The sequence below is a fragment of the Pseudorasbora parva genome, chromosome 13, assembly GCF_024679245.1.
Source record: "Pseudorasbora parva isolate DD20220531a chromosome 13, ASM2467924v1, whole genome shotgun sequence".
Taxonomy (NCBI): domain Eukaryota; kingdom Metazoa; phylum Chordata; class Actinopteri; order Cypriniformes; family Gobionidae; genus Pseudorasbora; species Pseudorasbora parva.
Window position 1 is genome coordinate 32,656,981 of NC_090184.1, and position 19,073 is coordinate 32,676,053.

General features: G+C 36.1%; 2 protein-coding genes across 4 annotated transcripts; both read left to right on the forward strand.

The window, feature by feature from the left end:
- Positions 1-1,173: 1,173 nt before the first annotated feature.
- plin3 (perilipin 3) lies at positions 1,174-7,932 on the forward strand. 2 transcript variants are annotated; one of them, XM_067413998.1, is made up of 8 exons: positions 1,174-1,267; positions 2,656-2,722; positions 2,976-3,171; positions 4,446-4,528; positions 4,601-4,832; positions 5,727-6,085; positions 6,195-6,413; positions 7,443-7,932. In XM_067413998.1, the coding sequence occupies exons 1-8, from the start codon at positions 1,203-1,205 to the stop codon at positions 7,545-7,547; spliced, it is 1,326 nt and encodes a 441-aa protein (XP_067270099.1). In that variant the 5' UTR covers positions 1,174-1,202; the 3' UTR covers positions 7,548-7,932. The 2 variants fall into 2 exon arrangements, with proteins under 2 accessions (XP_067270099.1, XP_067270100.1); XM_067413999.1 differs by having other exon boundaries at positions 2,656-2,704.
- A 1,089-nt stretch (positions 7,933-9,021) lies between these two features.
- Positions 9,022-15,896, forward strand: zgc:77486 (uncharacterized protein LOC405808 homolog). 2 transcript variants are annotated; one of them, XM_067414000.1, is made up of 6 exons: positions 9,022-9,169; positions 10,770-10,971; positions 11,079-11,184; positions 11,359-11,483; positions 11,912-12,055; positions 13,082-15,896. In XM_067414000.1, exons 1-6 carry the CDS (start codon positions 9,062-9,064, stop codon positions 13,228-13,230), a joined length of 834 nt encoding a protein of 277 aa, XP_067270101.1. In that variant the 5' UTR covers positions 9,022-9,061; the 3' UTR covers positions 13,231-15,896. The 2 variants fall into 2 exon arrangements, with proteins under 2 accessions (XP_067270101.1, XP_067270102.1); XM_067414001.1 differs by having other exon boundaries at positions 11,948-12,055.
- The last annotated feature ends 3,177 nt before the right edge of the window (positions 15,897-19,073 follow it).

Sequence of the window (19,073 nt, forward strand, 5' to 3'; positions counted from 1 at the left end):
ACTGTGTTCCGAAGATGAACGGAGGTCTTACAGGTGTGGAACGACATAAGGGTGAGTCATTACATCAATTTAATTTTTGGGTGAACCAACCCTTTAAGTTTAAATTACTAAGTTAAGTACAAATATTTAAACTGAAATAAAAACACTAAAGCTAGAATTATATATAGAAATATATTTAAAAAAATAAAATAAAACAAACTAAAATTGAAAATATAAAATATCAACATAATAATTAAAAATACTAGTAAATACTGTAATAGTATATAAATTATATAAATAAATTACATAGTAGGCCTACTTACAACAGCAACAAAGTCATATGTTTGAAATAAAATAAAAAAGTTAACATCTAAATCAACTAGCTTTATTCAAGTCAAAAATATTATTTTACATCACTGAGCAAACCTATGCTTTAAGTTATACCAACAAACTCTTTAATGTATCAGTTGCAGGTAACCACTTTTTACAGTATAATGCAGTATCTGTTAAAGTGTACACGTCAACAACTTACACATCACCATTATCTCAAATGATTAGCAGAAGTGTAGAGGCTGCTTTTTACCACCAATTTCGTCATAAGATTTAATGTCTTATCTTGTATTGTGCTCATCAGAGTTTTAACCACCGTAGACATGGAGGGACATAGGGCTGGGTTATGGACCAAACCAGAACCTCAGAGGCCTGTCAGGACTTCAAAAACTCATGATGTGTAGCTCGAGATCCTCCAAAGATGTTTGGTTACATATACCTGCTTATCGTATTGCCTCTTTCACCTCAGATTAACTCAAAAGCTTAATCATAATGGTAAACAGTAAACTGCCAGAATCTTTATCAGGATCCTGATGAATCTTCAAAATACTGTGAGAGTGAGAAGCTCATTAACAAGATAAATAAATTATATACAGTATATTAGATTATTGTGTTGGAGGAGGAATTGTACACTTAGGTTATTATTATTATTATTTTTAAAGAGCTTGTCTTGTCTTTTTTTGAAAGAGCTTGTCTTATCTGAGGCACCTTTGGGTTGAGAGTAAGGAAATGATAATCATAGCCTAAAATATGCTAAAAAGGCTACATTTAATAAGAAGGCAGCAATAACTGAGGCTAGTTTCATAATAAGAGATTTCACAGAGGCTGATTGGTTTGTTTTAAAGAACTCCTCCTAACTTTGCACTTTCATTGCGTCAAGTTGACTCAGTCTCATGACTAGACGACTCCCACATTCAGCACGCGCGGGTCAGCGAGGGACAACAGAGATCAATAACAGGTCAGTTCCTATGACAGCTATCTGAAAGAATAGGAAAACAACTAAAATTTGTGGAATGACAAACAACAGTTTTTAAAATCGGAGCATTAATGGGATGCCATCTCTCGAAAAGCGACCGCGACCCTGCGTTTTGTCTCAAGTTGGCTAAACGTTTCTTTACGCGCACTTAAACAAGCTGCGCCTCAGAAACAAAATTACATTTATTAATGACTACAGTACGAAAATAAGTCTATTGTAAGATTAAACTGTTGTTAAGGCGGTCAGTAGTCTATCGTTTCAGTCTCATCTAGTTGGCAGATTCCGCACGGACTCAATGGCGCAACAATACTTTTTCTCAGGAAGTGGGTGAAAGTTTACGCATTTTCTTGTTTTCAACGCTCTTGATTTGTCATTACGAAGGTCACCATTACGATGACGGGATCTTAACGACCACTTAAGAAAGATATATTAATTTGCCAACGAAGGATGATTTCCTGAACGGATGAACTTTTTCTGAACTTTATAAGTGTCACAAAATATATTTTGGTTTTCGACCATCAAAGGGAGGCTAAGATGATTCCCTGTGGCTTTTCTTCATCATTTCTAATTACAATAACTCACATAAGACAGCTAATGTGTGAAACTGAAAGTTATCTTAAGTTTAAATTAAAGACTTTGTATAAATATAAACTGCTATATTATAAATAAAATAGAAATATATAGCCTGTGATATAGGCCTATGATACATATTATATTATTCGATATTAGCCAATAAATTGTTCGTAATCTTTCTGGTATCTTATCTGATATGATATACTATGTTCATCTGTAATGGTTAACGAAATTTGCACACAAGTAGCCTGTGTGTTCACTCATTATTTAATGTGACTCACTCACCCAAGTAGGACAACCATTCTTGGACCTGGAACATTAATGAGAGATTGTAGGGTCAAGGGGAGAGAGAGAGTGTTTGCGTGTGTGTGTGTGTGTGTGTGTGTGTGTGTGTGTGTTTGTGTGTGTGTTTGTGTGTGTTTGTGTGCGTGGGTATAATTCTGAATTCTGCACTGTAAAAAAATCATGTTTCCAAATGAAAATTTTCTAGTGACTGATCATCTACATTTTTTTAAGTCGGCCAAATTGAATTTCTGAAAATTCAGTTTGGCTTACTGAAACATTTAGATGTGATCAGTCACTAGAACATTTTCAATTAGAGACCAGAATATTTTTTTTAAAAATTTTTTACAGTGTGTCATCATTTGCTCATCTTTATTTTTTTTCTTACCAGGCTGTGAGTTTTAAAGGTGACAGTGCCTTTGTGTTTCTGAGATGGATCTATACAATCCATGATTATCAGTAAAGTAAATGTTTTTCTGTTTGTTTGTTTTGTTTTGTTTTAACATATCTCACAGAATGGCAGACAATGTGAAGACAGGAGAGATGGACACAGAGGAATCACAGGTGACTCAGGAACAACAGGTGAGTCACACATTTCATGACCTTCACATACAGATACAACAGAAGTTAAGTTAATTTCCAATCAAAACTTTTTACATGAAAATACATATGGCTTCATTCACTTAAACCAAATGTCGGTGTAAGTCGTTCATGAAACCATTCGTATACACATTTTATTCAATGCATCAGTTTTATCAGTTATGTTTCAGAATGAGGCCCACTGGGCATAAAAATGTAGAGTAAACAGCAACAAAGTTATATATTTGTGTTTCAGAGTGTGGTATCCCGAATGAGCAACCTGCCGCTTGTGAGTTCAGCATGTGGCGCAGTGTATAATGCTTACAGCACTACTAAAGACAGTGTGCCACTCCTGAAAGGAGTAATGGAGGTGGCAGAGAGCGGAGTGCGAACACTAGGTGCTGCTGCTTCAACGGGTTCCAAACCAATACTAGACCGGCTGGAACCTCAGAGTGAGTTTCTTAAACCTAGATTCAGTAAGGTAGTTTGCACATTGACGGTCAAAAGTCTCTTATGTTCATCAGTGCTGCATTTATTTTGATTAAAAATACAGTAAAAACAGTAATATTGTGACATTATTACAATTTTAAATAAATGTTTTCTGAACGGATAAACTTTTTCTGAACTTTATAATATAAGTGTCACAAAATAGATTTTTATATCTTATTATTATGGTTTTCGACCATCAAAGGGAGGCTAAGATGATTCCCTGTGGCTTTTCTTCATTTCTAATTAAAATAACTCACATAAGACAGCTAATGTGTGAAACTGAAAGTTATCTTAAGTTTAAATTAAAGACTTTTTATAAATATAAACTGCTATATTATAAATAAAATAGAAATATAAAGCCTGTGATATAGGCCTATGATACATATTATATTATTCGATATTAGCCTATAAATTGTTCGTAATCTTTCTGGTATCTTATCTGATATGATAAACTATGTTCATCTGTAATGGTTAACGTAATTTGCACACAAGCAGCCTATGTGTTCACTCATAATTTAATGTGACTCACACACCCAAGTAGGACAACCATTCTTGGACCTGGAACATTAATGTTTGAATATATTGCACGCTTCAATTTTCACCATCATTACTCTCAATCTTCAGTGTCACATGATCCTCAGAAATTATTCTTATAAGCTGATTTGCTGCTCAATACACATTTCTTATTATTATTAATGTTGAAAACGTTGCTGCTGTGATAAGATCTTTTCTAATAAAAACAAGATAAATTAATACTCTTACTCTGTAATGTACGGACATTTATAATTTTGTAAGTTGCAGTTTCAAATAAAGTATGTTCTTTTGAACTTTCCATTCATCAAAGAATCCTGAAAAAATATCAGTTTCCACGAAAATAATAAGTGTTTTCAACACTGATAATAAAAAGAACCATTATTAATAATTGAGCACCAATCATAACAAAACATATTACAATGATTTCTAAAAGGTCATTTGACACTGAAGACTGGCCAAATAAATTCACTCTAAGTGAGCAGAAGAGGCATCTTTCAAAAACATAAAAAATGTGTTGTTATATATATATATATATATATATATATATATATATATATATATATATATATATATATATATATATATATATATATATATATATTGTAATATGTTTTACACATATATATTATTATTTATTTATTTATTTATTTCAGCTGGTTGTTAAATAACAGCAGTTGTTTTTTGTGTTCTTTCTCTTTTACAGTTGCAGTAGTAAATGAATATGCCATGAAAGGTCTGGACAAGGTAGAAGAAAACCTTCCAATTTTACAACAACCAGCAGACAAGGTAAAGCTTAGACTGACTTATTCTACATTTGATTTGTTATATGAATCAACATTGTAAATATCTTCATTGCAGCTGGTATCCAACACAGTGGGCATGGTGTACCAGTCCGTAACGGGAGCAAAGGATGCTGTGGTGGGAGCCGTGCTGGGGGGTGTGGAAAAGACACGTATGGCTGTGACCGGAGGGATAAACACTGTCATGGGAAGCCGTGTTGGCCAGATGGTCAGTAATGGTGTAGATAAGGCCCTTACCCACTCTGAAGACTGGGTGGACCAGAACCTTCCACTTAGTGAAAAGGAGCTTGGTAAGTGTAGTTGCACTTCAGACCAAGTAACTTTTGAATTCTTTTTTATTCATTTATTTAGTGATTTTTAATTATTGTTAAGAAATTACTTTGAAAATGTGAAGAAATATTGAAAGTTAAATGTAACATCAGCTAATATCTACAAATGTTTCTTCTCATTTAGCCTTTTGTTTAAATATACATTCTCACAATGAAAGGGCAAAGAGCGAATTCTTGTGGGAAAGACGTTTTTGTTTCAGATCTGGCAAGAGCTAATGAGCCAAAATTGAGCAATAGGGAATGCAGCTTTAAGTAAACAAGTCCTGCTATTGCATTATAACCCAGAAATGGCATTAAAAACACCCTGTATTAAAGATTTTAATACAATAAAAAATATGTATCATTTTGTATACAGTATATACTTCTGTTTAAAAGTCAGAAAGATTTTCAGAAAAAAAAGAATACTTTTATTCAGCAAGCATGCATGAAATTGATCAAAAGTGACAGTGAAGACTTGAATTGAAAAAATAATCTAATTCTCAAAATAAATATATTCTTTTGAACTTTCAATTCATTTTAGAATCCTGGAAAAAAATATAATAGTTTTCACACAAAAAAAGAATATTAACTGTTATCAACATTGATTATAATGACAATGTGCAACAAATCAGCATATTAGAATGATTTCTGAGGATCATATAACACTGAAGACTGCCTGCTGAAAATCAGCTTTGCCATCACAAAAAAATAAATTACATAAAAAAAGAAACACTACATTTAAATACATTGAAAAATAAAACAGTTATTTTAAATTGTAATAATATTTGACAGTATTACTCTTTTTGCTATATTTGATTGTACTATATATGTCTAAATGTAAGGTATTGACATCAGTGTTATGTGTTCTGCCTCCAGCTGCATTGGCTGAACCGAGGCCAGGTGAGGAGGAAGGGTTCATAGTAACTACTAACCCCAGCTACTTCGTCCGCCTGGGTAAGCTGTCTGCCAAAGTTCGGGAGAGGGCGCTTGAGCAGTCCCTTCTTAGGGCCCGCAAGGCCAGGGACACTACGCATGTGACTGTGACTCAAATGACCAGCACTTTGGACCTGCTGGAAAGTGCCCGGGCTACTTTGGCCAGTGCCAGCCAGCAGCTAGGGGGCGCTCCGGAGCAGTTACTTCAGCGATGGAAAGAGTGGAAGGAAGGGCAGCCGAAAGAACTGCAGGAAAAAGTAACAGAAGAGACAGAGGTGGATGCTGCAAAAGCCAAGGGAGAGGTACAGATGCACTTTATATTTGTTGTTTTTACTTACAAACAAATACAAAATATATCTTGGGCAAAATCAGACACATTCTCAGTGTGCTTATGTGGATGTCTCCCCATAGGAGCTGGAGTGGAGAGCCCTGTCCATGGTACGGGGTTTGAGTGATCAGCTAAAGGTAGCATGTTCAGGTGCTGTGTCCAGCGTACAGGGGCTCCCAGGCACTGTGCAGGAACAGCTTCTGAATGCTCGGCATACAGCTGAAGAACTCCAGGCATCACTGAGCAGCACCAGGACACTCACACCCATTCTCTTACAGCAGACGCGTCAGCAGATAGGCCAGGTATAGTCAGTTAGAGCCGAGTATATGCAGTTTTTTTTACATCAATTGTCATGCTCTATTCTGTTTTAAAAGGGTTAATTCACCCAAAAAATCATCGAAAAATTCTGTCATTAATTACTCACCCTTAAGCTGTTTGACACCCGACCTCCGTTCATGTTCGGAACACAAATTAAGATATTTATGTAAGGCCTTCATTAACAGTAATCTCATTTCCTCTCTCAAGACCCATAAAAGGCACTAAAGATGTTGTTACAAAGCCCATCTCACTACAGTGGTTCTACAATAATTTAATGAAGCGACGGGGATAGTTTTTGTGCCCAAAAACTCTATAAGTTCAATTAATAAGCTCTTGTCTTCCTTCTGGGCCTCTGACGGGAACTCATGAAGCTCCACGACGCATGCGCGAGAATATGGCGTAGAGAGCCGACATTCTTCTGACACAAGACCTGGAAGTAAGGAACTTTGTTTACAAATACAAGCAGATGAAGATGCGCCTTATCTAAGCTGCTGAATTCTACATTCATTGTGCTTTGGGTCCTTGCGTAGTGCACTACAGAGTTCCTCACTTCCAATTCATGTGTCAGAAAAACGCCGTATCTATGTAATTTTCCCGCCCATGCGTTGTGGTGCTTCGTGAGTTCAAGCCAGAGGCCCAGACGGAAGACAAGAACTTGTTGAGTAAAAACAAAAAAAAAAAAACAGTTTTTTCGCACAAAAACTGTTCTCATCGCATCATAAAAGTTTTGTAGAACCACTGTAGTGAGATCGACTTTTTAACGAAGTCTTTAGTGCCTTTCATGGGACTTGAGAGACGAAAAGTCATTGCTGCCAATGGAGGCCTTTCTGAGCCATCGGATTTCAACACAAATACACTTTATTTGTGTAGAAGATGAACAAAGGTATTACGGGTGTCGAATGACATGAGGGTGAGTAATTAATGACAGAATTTTAATTTTTGGTTGAACTAACCCTTTAATCTATTATGTAGAATCTAGACAGTGTTCATCTTAAATCTTCATCTTTTTACAGGTGCGACAATCTTTGGATGGAGTTGTGGAGTACCTTCTCAATAACACTCCACTCAACTGGCTGGTTGGGCCTTTTGCACCTCAGATAACAGAGAAAGATAATTGAAAATGTCCCACAACCTAATGAAATAGGTTAATATATGCTGCAAATTGTTGTATTTTGTAACTATTTTCATTTCAGAATGAACTAGACTCACTAAATTGTTACAAGAATTACAGTACAATTAACATAAAATTGCAAATTATATTTTTGTCAGTATTTTAAACCAAGCACTGAAACCACTTCCAGGTAGTATTCAAACATATGTTGTATTTAAATACTAAATACATTGTACTTTCTAAATAAGAGCAAGCCTCCCTGGTTTTGTAATTCATTATTTTTATGTCATCATAACTCCTGCAAAAGAGATCTGTTGATTATTTGAAATGCTAAATCAATCTATCAATGAAATAAAATACTTTTTTCAAATAAATTATTTCCATTTCTTCTACTTGTTTCTGCTTTCTGAGCAGACATGGAGGATTCTATGGAGAGGTAATATATAATATTTAGCATTTTAGCACATTTAGTGTTTTTTAATGCAATATCACAGATGCAAGTGTGCTATTAGTGAGTCTTCACTATGATCTTGCAATGTCTCTTGGTTATTTAAGGCAAGGCAGTGGCGCTACAGGCAAACCATTGTTTTTTAATGCACCGTGCCATTTTTTTTGCACTGTTTTGCCTCTATAACATGTCTTCTTTTAGACTACTGGAAGATAGATACAGATAGATAAAATCTATTACATTTTATCTATCTGTAAATTTCAATTACAATAAATACCATTTAAAGGTAATTTTCTCAAAATGCTTTTTTTTCTCATGCATTGAGCCAGAAATCTCTTTTTCAGTAATGCTTTCATACAACAAACATTCCAGGTTTATTCATATCTACACCGATGAGCCATTTCTTTGGGCTCATCAGTGTATATTCTGAAGGTTTTGACAAGGGTTTGTTCATTAGAATTTTCAATCTACTTTGTTAAGATTTCTGTTCTAAAAACTGATAAAAATCAGTTTGTATTTAATTTGATAATGACTAATTTTCATATTTAAAAATAACATTCTAGACTGGGGAAGTATATTTTTATTATTATTATTTTTACACTTAAAACATCCGTTAGCTAGAATATTTACCCATATTTTAGTGTGACTGAGGAGAAATCGACGATTTCTTGATCCCCAGAAAAAAAAAAAAAAAAAAAAAAAATATATATATATATATATATATATATATATATTATATATAATGCACATAGTGTTCATATAATAATTAACATGTGGCTGCAATGAATGAAAGACGCTGAAGTAGGACACCGAAATTTTAAATAAAAGTATACACGTGTAAATTGTACATGACCATTTTGCCCTCCCTAAAATATCTGCATTTTTTTCATCACAAATAATTTAAACGTTTTCTCAAAACAAGCATTTAAATACATACATACACTGCATGTTGTAGAAATACTTGGAAGCATGCATTGTTGGTGTGGACTAGGTGAAAGCGTGATGAGGTTTCGATGACGGCCAAAAAAATGAATTGTTGCACTTCGGGTGACGTCACACACCCGTTGTTTCAGATGACGTTGAGAGAAGCAAGCAGGCCGCACGCGCATAGCAGGAACCTACTCTGTCAGATTTCTGGGGATCAAGGTCGTCGATTTCTCCTCGGTCACACTAAAATACGGGTAAATATTCTAACTAACGGATGTTTTAAGCCACCGCAAGTGTTAGTGATACGGTCTCGAGGTCCCAGCTGTTCGATTTGTGTGCGTGCCATCACGTCAGCTAGCCATTAGCAGAGCTAGCGCGTTAGCCTGGCTAGTTGAATATCACAAACAAATCGACTTTCATCTATTCAGCAATTTTAACACGTACATTTGTATGTAATGTTAAATATTTTGAAGGAATATATTCGCCTTCGATGTCACTTTGACGTTGACAACACCTCGGTTTTTTGTTGTTTGTCGAGACACTAGGGTCAAAGACGAAATGTTTTTCTAATTGCGGAGACGCTCTCAGCTGATTTTTCCTGGATATACTCCAAAATAAACCTTCTTTATTCTCGTTTATTTGGTCATTTTTCACCCAGGTTGTTACGGTAAACGTCTGTATTTTGCCATATTAAAGACTTACTGCTGTATTTTATTTGTATTGAAGCGCAACTGTTGCCAGATTGTTAATCGTCATTTGATCAGCAGGCTGTTTAGGTTTCTGTAACCTGGATCATTCGTTTGCTTGTTGGAGAAACAAAAAGCGAACAAAGAAACTATTGTTTTCGTGCAGCATTTTGTTAGCCTCTTGCAGGGTCACACAAATAAATCAAAGGTGTTAAAGATGGGGTTTCACTCTAATGGGAGTCCAACATTTTCACAGTTTTACTTTATAAACTGTGCCTCTCTATTTTATCGTCATATCTAGTGCATACACGTTTTTTTATTTTATATATGGTGACTTTGTATAAATCAGCCATGTCAAGAGGAATTGAACAAAATAGGAATGGATATGTTCTTTAAAACATTTCAGCAAAGACGACGACAGTATAGCACAGGAGATGATGTCAAATGAGTTTAATTTATTTTAATATCATATGTGTTGTGATGACTAATGCATTTAGTTTATTTATTTTAAGAAATGTGGTCACTTTATTTTTGTCCTTGTTACAGGTGCTTAAAATATTGCTAAAAGTAAATTTTGCATAATTGTGAGCAACTAAGCCAAACCCTTACACCCTAATGTTAATTAATATTATTCAGTACTTATTTTTGTAATTATTCCATAACAATGACTTATTAAAATAAAGTGTACCCAAATAGTTCACTTTAAAAAATAATTGTTGTTGATTACTCAGCTTTGTCATTCTGAACCTATATGCAATTAATAGTTTTTCTATGAATCCAAAACAATTTTAAAGAATATTTTCCATATAACAACAGTTCATAGTGACCATATGCTGTCAAGCCCCACAAAGGAAAATAAAGCACCAAAGCTATCCTGTGACTTGGAATATAGAACAAAAGTTAACGTGACTTTTATGGTGCTCTTATAGGCTTTTTTGGAGCTTGTTAGCCCAGAGATACAATGTTGTATAGGAAAGATCTATGTAAATTTATCTACATTTATTTTTGTGTGTCATGGAAATGTCATGTAGGTCAGAAATGACATCATGGCGAGTAAAACATTGACAATAAACTTTTTTTTAGATACTTTTTCCTGTAATATCAGGTATTTTAGCCTCTAATGCTAAATCATGCTGATGAAATACTAATTATTCAACCCCATTTTCAGGATCGCCCTCTCCCGTCCCCCTTACCCCCCTTTTCAAACAGCATGGCTCAGGAGACAAATCAGACGCAGGTGCCAATGCTTTGCACTATGGGATGCGGTTTCTATGGTAACCCTCGCACCAATGGAATGTGCTCTGTCTGCTACAAGGAACATCTGCAGAGACAACAAGGAGGGGGACGAAACAGTCCCCCAGGTGAGAAAGGTAAATCTGTCTCCCAGAGTCAACTGCACCTATTGCATTCAGAATTTGTTCACTTAGTTTTGAAGTTGAGAACAGTTCATGTTCAGCTTCCTGTCTGTCTCTTCTAGCTGCCACATCTCCTGTAGGTTCCCCAGGTGCATCTGCGGTAACGGTGGAGTCAGCCCCTGTACCCCCTACAGAACCCGTTACCCCACCTGAAGAACGCACGTCTAGGTAATAAGGTCTTTATGAATCTGAGAATGATCATGCTTGAATTGGTACAAACTGCAAGCGCAAAACGGTCTGTAGCTCAGTGTTAATCTCTTAATGAGCACAAGCTGCTTATGATGGTATAGGAAGGAATTATAGCAAATAACTCCCGTATTTGGTTGGATTGTTTTTATGCAGTAGTTCGACCAGCCCAGTGACCCAACAGATGACTGCTATGAGCATCTCTCAGGACACGGCAACCAATGATTCAGACAGAGCAGAAGTGGAGGAGGAAGAGGAGGAGGGATCGTCTAAAAGCACAGGTCTTCCGTGTTTTCATGGCTGTTTCATTTAATAAATATACTTTCATTTTAGAAGCACATTTCTTTGATTATTTAAACCATTTCACACTGAAAAGCATTTTAAGATTTTTATTTTATAATTATTATTATTTATTTTAAATAAGTTATATTGTAACTTTTACATGTTAAACAATTGCACACAATTTTAGTCCAAAAATAAATAAAAGTTTTATGCAGTTTTTTTAAATCAAATTTTGATTCTGATAGATTTAATCTTGGTCATATTTGGTCAATTATGAAAGACCAGAGAAATCCTGAAAGAAGAAATAAAACTTGCCCATACCCCAACTCAAATTCTCTATATGGAAGACATGAATACTGATGAATCATTAAATCATTGATTTGAGTATCATGTAGCCTCAGAAGACAGGAAGTTTATTGTGTTTCAGAAGTTATCTATCAAAGGCTGGCCATGTTTTTAACAGGGCCAGTAGGGGAGGCTGCGCAGGCTTCATCAGATGGAGATCAGACCCCTGACAAGAACAAAAAGAAGAATCGATGCTTCACTTGTAGGAAAAAAGTTGGCCTCACGGGTAAGAGCCAAGGGAAGCGCTTTTTGTTCTTGAATGAGGGCTGGGCTGCACTTATCTTGAGCAGATTTCAAAACAAAATATAGCTTTACTGCAAAGCTGTTCTTTTTGTTGTTGATTACTGCTCATTTTTATTTTTTATTGAGAGTTGGCAGACAGTTTTCTACTTTTAATATTCTAGCAGTCTTATACCCATGTACACACACACACACACACACACACACACACACACACATATATATATAATATATAACACTTGCATCCAACATACTGGTTTGGTTCATAGTATATTTTAATATGTTTAATATATGAATACACTAACGTTTATAAGTTTGGGGCCTGTAAGATATTTGTGTGTGTGTGTTTTAAAGAAATGAATACTGTTATTCAGCAGTAAAGACTTTTAAATTATTTAAGATTTCTATTTCAAATAAATTAAAAAAACATTTTTTTAAACTTTTTTATTAATGAAAAACTTTTTTCAACGTTGATAATCATAAGAAATGTTTCTTGAGCACCAAATCACCATATAAGAATGATTTCTGAAGAATCATGTGACAGTGAAGACTGCAGTAATGGAAAGTGAAATTACATTTTAAAATATATACAAATGTATATGTAAATGTATGTTTTACTAATGTAAATTGTAATATTTACTTTTATTGTAGACAGTATTACTTTTTACAGTAATAACTGTTTAAAAACAGGATTGTTTTTTTTATTTTGTTTGATCAAATAACAAAGCATAAGAGGCGGCATCAAAAATGTAAAGCTTAATGTCCCCAAACTTTTGAACAGTAGTGTGTACGTTTTTCTCCCAAAATCGACTTGCATGTTTATGATATATTTATAAATTTTATTTAATTTGTCCTAGTTTGAATCTGTAGTCAGACTGCATACTGCAGGTTAGTGCTGCATTTCACAAGGCCCTGCTGGTACCCTGTCCTTTCTTTAGAGAAATCACTGCTAAACTTTTTCACCCAGCAGGATTACATGACCGACTGATTTCACTCGCTTTTGTGTCTATAGGCTTTGACTGCCGCTGTGGTAACCTGTTTTGCGCTATCCACCGTTATTCTGACAAACATGACTGTCCCTACGACTACCGAGGAGCTGCAGCCGCCCGCATACGCAAGGAGAACCCCATTGTGGTAGCTGAGAAGATTCAGAAGTTATGAGGACTGATGGCTAAATGAGCAAAAATTGTTTGACCTGCAAGTTTTGGAACCATGGCGCTGAATAACACCATTCTAAAATGGGTTCATTTCTTCATTGTAGGATAAGGTGGGTGGGGTTGTAGGGTACAGCCCCTGCTTGGCCACTCCCTAAACTATCATCTCCCTGTCTCTCCCAGAAGGACGGTGTAGAGAGGTGTGAGTGTGAATGTGTGACATGTTGAGAAATGTTTTTTTTTTTTCTTTGTTTTTTTTTTCTAGAGAGCCAGGGAGAAGAGGGATTGGTTGTCAGGTGGGCATCCATGTGGGGAGGGTGGACTCTTTAGTTTTTACCCTGGCATTGATTTTTGTTAGGATATTAACATTATTTTTTTATAGGAGCCCTGAGATGTGGGTTCAGGAATCATTGGAGGGGGTGGGTGGGGGGCGTCATCAAGAGGGAATTTCTCTGATATTGCAAAACGTTGCTGAAGAAGAATATAGATTTTAATGACTACTCCCACATTTACCCATGTAAAATTATTTTTTCTGTGTTATTCTTTTTTTTCTTTTCTGGTTAATTATCCCAACATGTCAAATCCCAGCCTGTGCATTTAAAAAAAATATTTCTCTTTTATATATTGACTTATCATGCTAATGTTGGGTGCATGAATAGTTATTGGATGGGGTCTGAAGGGGGGTGGGTGGGGTGTAGCAAGAGCCTTGACATAAGCGAGTGACTGAGTTTTTTTTTTCCTTTCCTTTTCTGTTTTAATGAGTGTATGGCATCAGAAGATCTATATTAATATATTGTACGTAGCTTGAATTGTGTGATTGCATTCTATTTATTTTGTATTATCATTTGGTTGGTTGGTACTGGAGGATTGGAAGCATGTGTGCAAAAAACTCAATTTGTAGGAAATCCCTTAACAATATTTTCAGTCTATTTACATATGCAGTTTTAAGAATTATAGGTCCTGATGGGGTAGATTAACACTAGATTGGGATGAAAAAAATCAAAGCACAAGAACGTTCAGTTTCTTCGCACAAACACAACAAAAAGTGCAGTTAGTGTAGGATACTCGGTGCTGTACGGAACCTAGCGGGCCTGTTATTGCTAATGCACGCCAGCGATTAACTATTATGTCCTTTTACCTCAGAGTCACAGAACTTTGAGAGCAAGGTATTTGTTAAACACCAGCAGACCAATGAATGATGCTTATGGAACCGGCTAGTAATATGTTTTATTAGGTGACGCCTTTCCATTCCAAGACATGTATCTTCAATTAATACCACTGTGCTTATGATGTCATAGTGGAAGATGCACACACTTCTCCTAACAGATAAACGTTGCATGCGCACACCGATATTAGGCCAAATGCAGTGTTTGCTAAAGCCACATTTTACATTGCTGCAAGAATGTAAAGCGGAACAGTGTCCCATTGCACGGGCGAATGGAGCCTGATATCCAAGCGAACAGGTTTCTTCTACTATCTAATGTAAATATTATATGGCTACCATTCTAAATAGAATGTTTAAGGTTTTTGAAAGAACAGGAAAGGTTCAGAAGGGAAAAATGTCCGTTTTATGTAGTGTTTATTAACTATCCATACGTAAGGAGAAAGATGCAATGTGGTGTTCTCTGTCATCCTTTGAGTGAATCTTGTGTCTTTGTGCTGGTTGTGTTTTTAATGTTTTGTTGTTGTAAAAGGGCTGAAACAACCGTTTTGTATTTATCCTTAATGTTGTCCAGCAATCTTCCCCTATGATGTCTTTGGATGTGCACATTTTCCATGATTCATATACATCCCCTTGATTACAAGACTTGTTGAAAGCAATTTGGTGGATGTAACTGATTTGAAGTCCCAGTAATGACCTTGCTGCTTTATTAAGGAAATAACCTGAGCTTTAATTAGCACCGTCTGCGATTGAAGCATTGTCCTCAGTGGGGCTGCCAGCTCAAGAGGGCTTTTGTGCAAGGCAGGTGTCAGTGGCTCAGAGAGCTGGCATGTATTCACGCCATGCTTGGCTGAGCCGGCATCCTGACAGCCTTTTAATGAGGGCTTGGATCGCACTCTTTCTGTCTGCACCATTTGCTTGAGGATAATCCTACCTTTCTAGGATTTAAGTGTAGGCATATAGACAGGTGAAATGTGGTGTATGGAAATTCTGGACTCTTTAACTTTCTAGTGAGATTGTTGTAATGTGTGTAGGCACTAAACTGTGAATGTAGTCAACCGCTTGACTATGACGCTCCAGTGGGTTGAAAGCCAGTTGGTCACCTCTAATGTTGCCTTCAGTGTCTTATCAGATCATTGGCACTGTATGCCAGTGCATTATCCCTTCTATGCTAGCAATGATTAACTGTCCTCATTGCATGTTATTGAGCAAAATAGTGAAGTGACTTCTTCCTTAAACGCAATTAAAGAAGAATGCCTTGATTTTAGTGAAGGTGTTGAGATTTCTATTTCTCCCTGTAGTTCATCAGAACATTCGGATGGGTGACGTGAGTTTCAGCTCGTGTCCGGCAGTACATGAACCAGCATTCATGGGTTAATTTAGCAGCGTGCCCAGTCCCCCAGAGACACCACCAGATACCTTTTTGTTTTCTTTTGAAATTAGGATTGTATGATGTGTATGAGTAAGTATAAAACCAATAAAATCACAAAGTTTATTTTAAATTTACACAATGTTTTGTGTGTTTTGTCATGCAAATGCTTTTCCAGAACATCCAAAGCAGCGGTTCTCAACCAGGGGCCCTCTGAAAACTTCCAAAAGGCCCCTGATGATTTTTTTTACATTAAATTACATTACATTTTATTAACAATTAAAAATTTTAAACTAAAAGTTAATGGTGTACAAAACTGAATTATTAGATTTACATGTGAGCTTTGATGTGACAATCTTTAAATGTTGTCTTGGATAAAGGGGGGAAATTTCAATTAAACTTTTAATCACTCAAACTCAATCCTGCGGTCTTCCACAGATGTTGTATAAAATATACATGTTTGACTCTTGCTTTTTTGCTTAAAGGTGAAGACCCAACCATGCCTGTTTTGTAAGATTCCCCTCTTTGTTAAACATTTTATTGGACTGTTCTGGGTTAAATACAAGTAGAATGCTCTTTTATGAAGTTATTTCACATTTCACTTTTATGAAGTTAAGGACCCATTTAGTAAGATTATGCCTGAAAGGTTTTTTTAAAAAAATCGTTATTAAAAAATAATCTTGTATAAAATGACTACTTGTGTTAGTTTTCATTGTTTTATTGAATTTATATGATATTTTTATTATTTAATTTTTGCCATGAAAATAACCATAGATGCTGACATGGCATTAAATAAAACAATCTGAATCTGAATAAAGGGGGGCTTAGAGTTAAAGGTGCTGTGTTTAGTACTTATGAGGATCTATGACAAAAAGGCAATAATATACATAACTGTTTTCAGTGGTGTAAAAAGACCTTACATAATGAACCGTTATGTTTTTATGGCCTTAGAATGAGCCATTTCTATCTCCACGGGTCCCCTTACAGTGAAGTCACCATTTTGCGCTGCCATGTTTCTACAATAGCCCTAAACTGACAAACTGCTCTAAAGAGTGCTAGGCTGCATTCGATCTTCCCTAAGTACTTCCCCTTGGCCATTTTACATTGTACAGACCCTCGCTCCCTCGATTTTGACTTAAGGGAGTTAAAGGTTTAGTTCACCCAAAAATTAAATTTGTCATTAATGACTCACCCTAATGTCGCTCCACACCCGTAAGACCTCCGTTCATCTTTGGTTTAAGATATCGCGTGTCAAACTGCTGAAATCACGTGACATTGGCGATCTGAATCATGAATCAATATGCTGATTCATAACTGTTCGAATCTTTTTTTGAGGATTGAAAACAAACCCGGAAGAGAAGACAATGCTGAAAAAAGTCGTAGTTTTTTGTTATTTTTGGACCAAAATGTATTTTCGATGCTTTAAGAGATTATAACTAACCCACAGATGTCACATGGACTATTTTGATTGTTTTTATTACCTTTCTGGTCATTCTGGAAAGGGACAGTATACTGTGCATATTTTTTCAATGGAGAGGCAGAAGCTCTCGGACTAAATATTAAATATCTTAAACTGTGTTTCGAAGATGAAATGAGGTCCTACAGGTGTGGAATGACATTAGGGTGAGTCATTAATGACATGTATTTCCTTTTTGGGTGAACGAACCCTTCAGGCAGCTTCATAGACCACAATGCAAGACGATTGTGACGTCACCACATATGCATTTAATTTACCCCTCCACAAACAAATGATATATTACATTTTTTTTAAATAATACTTTTTTAAAAACATTTAAAACAACCCAAACACACCTACTTACACATAGAATGCTGCATTAAAATATTGTAACAACCGAATAGAATGGAGGAGCAGAGAACATTACACCAGGATGGCAGTTTACACACACTTACTTTATTAATCATTAAAACAATACTACTAATTAAAACACGTTACACCCCCTTGTTATCAGTCGGTGCAGTTGAACGGAAATTGTCTCACGTTAGCAGGGAAGACCCTCTGGTGTTCTCCAAGTCGACTGAATCACCAACACACAGTAGAACCGAATTAGTCTGTCCGGTTCAGCATCTACCACAGACTGAGTTCTGGGTGTCAGATCACTTAACAGTTATTTCTGTGCCCTAAAAGAGCTTTCCTATCCAGTGGTTAAACCCCTAACTTTCAAACACATTTGCCCCATACTAACTGACTACACCACCAGAGACACTATTTTTCCCGAGCGGCCATCTAGCGTTCCCCACAAATGAGAGCTCCACACACAATTCACTCCGTCCCTCCTGAGCAGCACTCAAACATTACTTAAATAATAGGTTCACCCGCATCACCTGTCCACCGCGGTCCACATTCATTTCATTACGGGGCACCCCTCCACTATAACTGAGGGGAGTATACGTTAACCATAGCCACTCCCACAACCTACTACAATATTTTGTAAGGGAAAAAATAAATAATAAATCAACATCATAGTGGGTTCCAAGTGATCAAGGGCTTAGGACATTACAATTTAGATCATTGCAAAGGTTTCACCAGTAGGCTAGTGGTCACTCATGCAACGTAAACAATGATGAACATCTGAACGAGATGGAGGGAAGTAAGCGAGTGAAGGGCATAATAAAAATGAACTGTGCTGTGTTCAAGTTTGTTTTTATTGCACCCTTCGTCAGACAAAGTAATTTGTAATGTGCTTCAAAAAAGGAGGGATGAGCGGTAGGTGGTTGCAATTCACAACCTCACTGCTAGATGCCGCTAAAATGCACCCGATCTACACTTGAAAAAAGGGTCCAAAATATAGGCCTATACACATATTTTTTGGAGCGATGCAGAAGAATAGCCATTTCGGGGTCCCTTTTAGGACCCTTTCTGTTAATAGTTCTTAAAGAAATGTGTGTGAAGAATATTTTAATAATTTGCAGAACCTTTTCCCACTATACAGAACCTTGTGTGCAATGTAAGTTAAAGGTTCTTCATGAAACCATAAATGCCAAGAAGAAAGATTTATTTGCTGAAAATGTACTTGTTGCCCACATGACTCATGGAAATCGTGGAAAAGTTGACTTCAGGAAATAGTGTAGGTAATTACTGATCACTTACCCAACTTCAGCTGAACATTTCTTAGCCCTCCTCTGACAATTCTCAGAGCAGAATGTTCTTTCATGCTGTGATATTGAATGAGTAAACAATGAAGATGTGCTGTGTCTGCATATGAATCATCCTGTATTATTGGCCACCACAGACAGCTTGTCTTCCTTCACAGCTGGCTACTGTCTGTTCACTTGTGTGGTTTTTAAAAAGGTTAACATT

What these genes read in the sequence shown, in the direction of transcription:
- plin3 (XM_067413998.1), top strand. Translation starts at nt 1,203, where the DNA reads ATGACTAGACGACTCCCACATTCAGCACGCGCGGGTCAGCGAGGGACA. An exon ending in AGGTGACTCAGGAACAACAG is followed by an intron (nt 2,723 to 2,975) that starts GTGAGTCACACA and finishes TTTGTGTTTCAG; the next exon opens with AGTGTGGTATCCCGAATGAG. An exon ending in AGACCGGCTGGAACCTCAGA is followed by an intron (nt 3,172 to 4,445) that starts GTGAGTTTCTTA and finishes TCTCTTTTACAG; the next exon opens with TTGCAGTAGTAAATGAATAT.
- zgc:77486 (XM_067414000.1), top strand. Translation starts at nt 9,062, where the DNA reads ATGACGTTGAGAGAAGCAAGCAGGCCGCACGCGCATAGCAGGAACCTA. An exon ending in CCTGAAGAACGCACGTCTAG is followed by an intron (nt 11,185 to 11,358) that starts GTAATAAGGTCT and finishes GTTTTTATGCAG; the next exon opens with TAGTTCGACCAGCCCAGTGA. An exon ending in GGGATCGTCTAAAAGCACAG is followed by an intron (nt 11,484 to 11,911) that starts GTCTTCCGTGTT and finishes ATTGTGTTTCAG; the next exon opens with AAGTTATCTATCAAAGGCTG.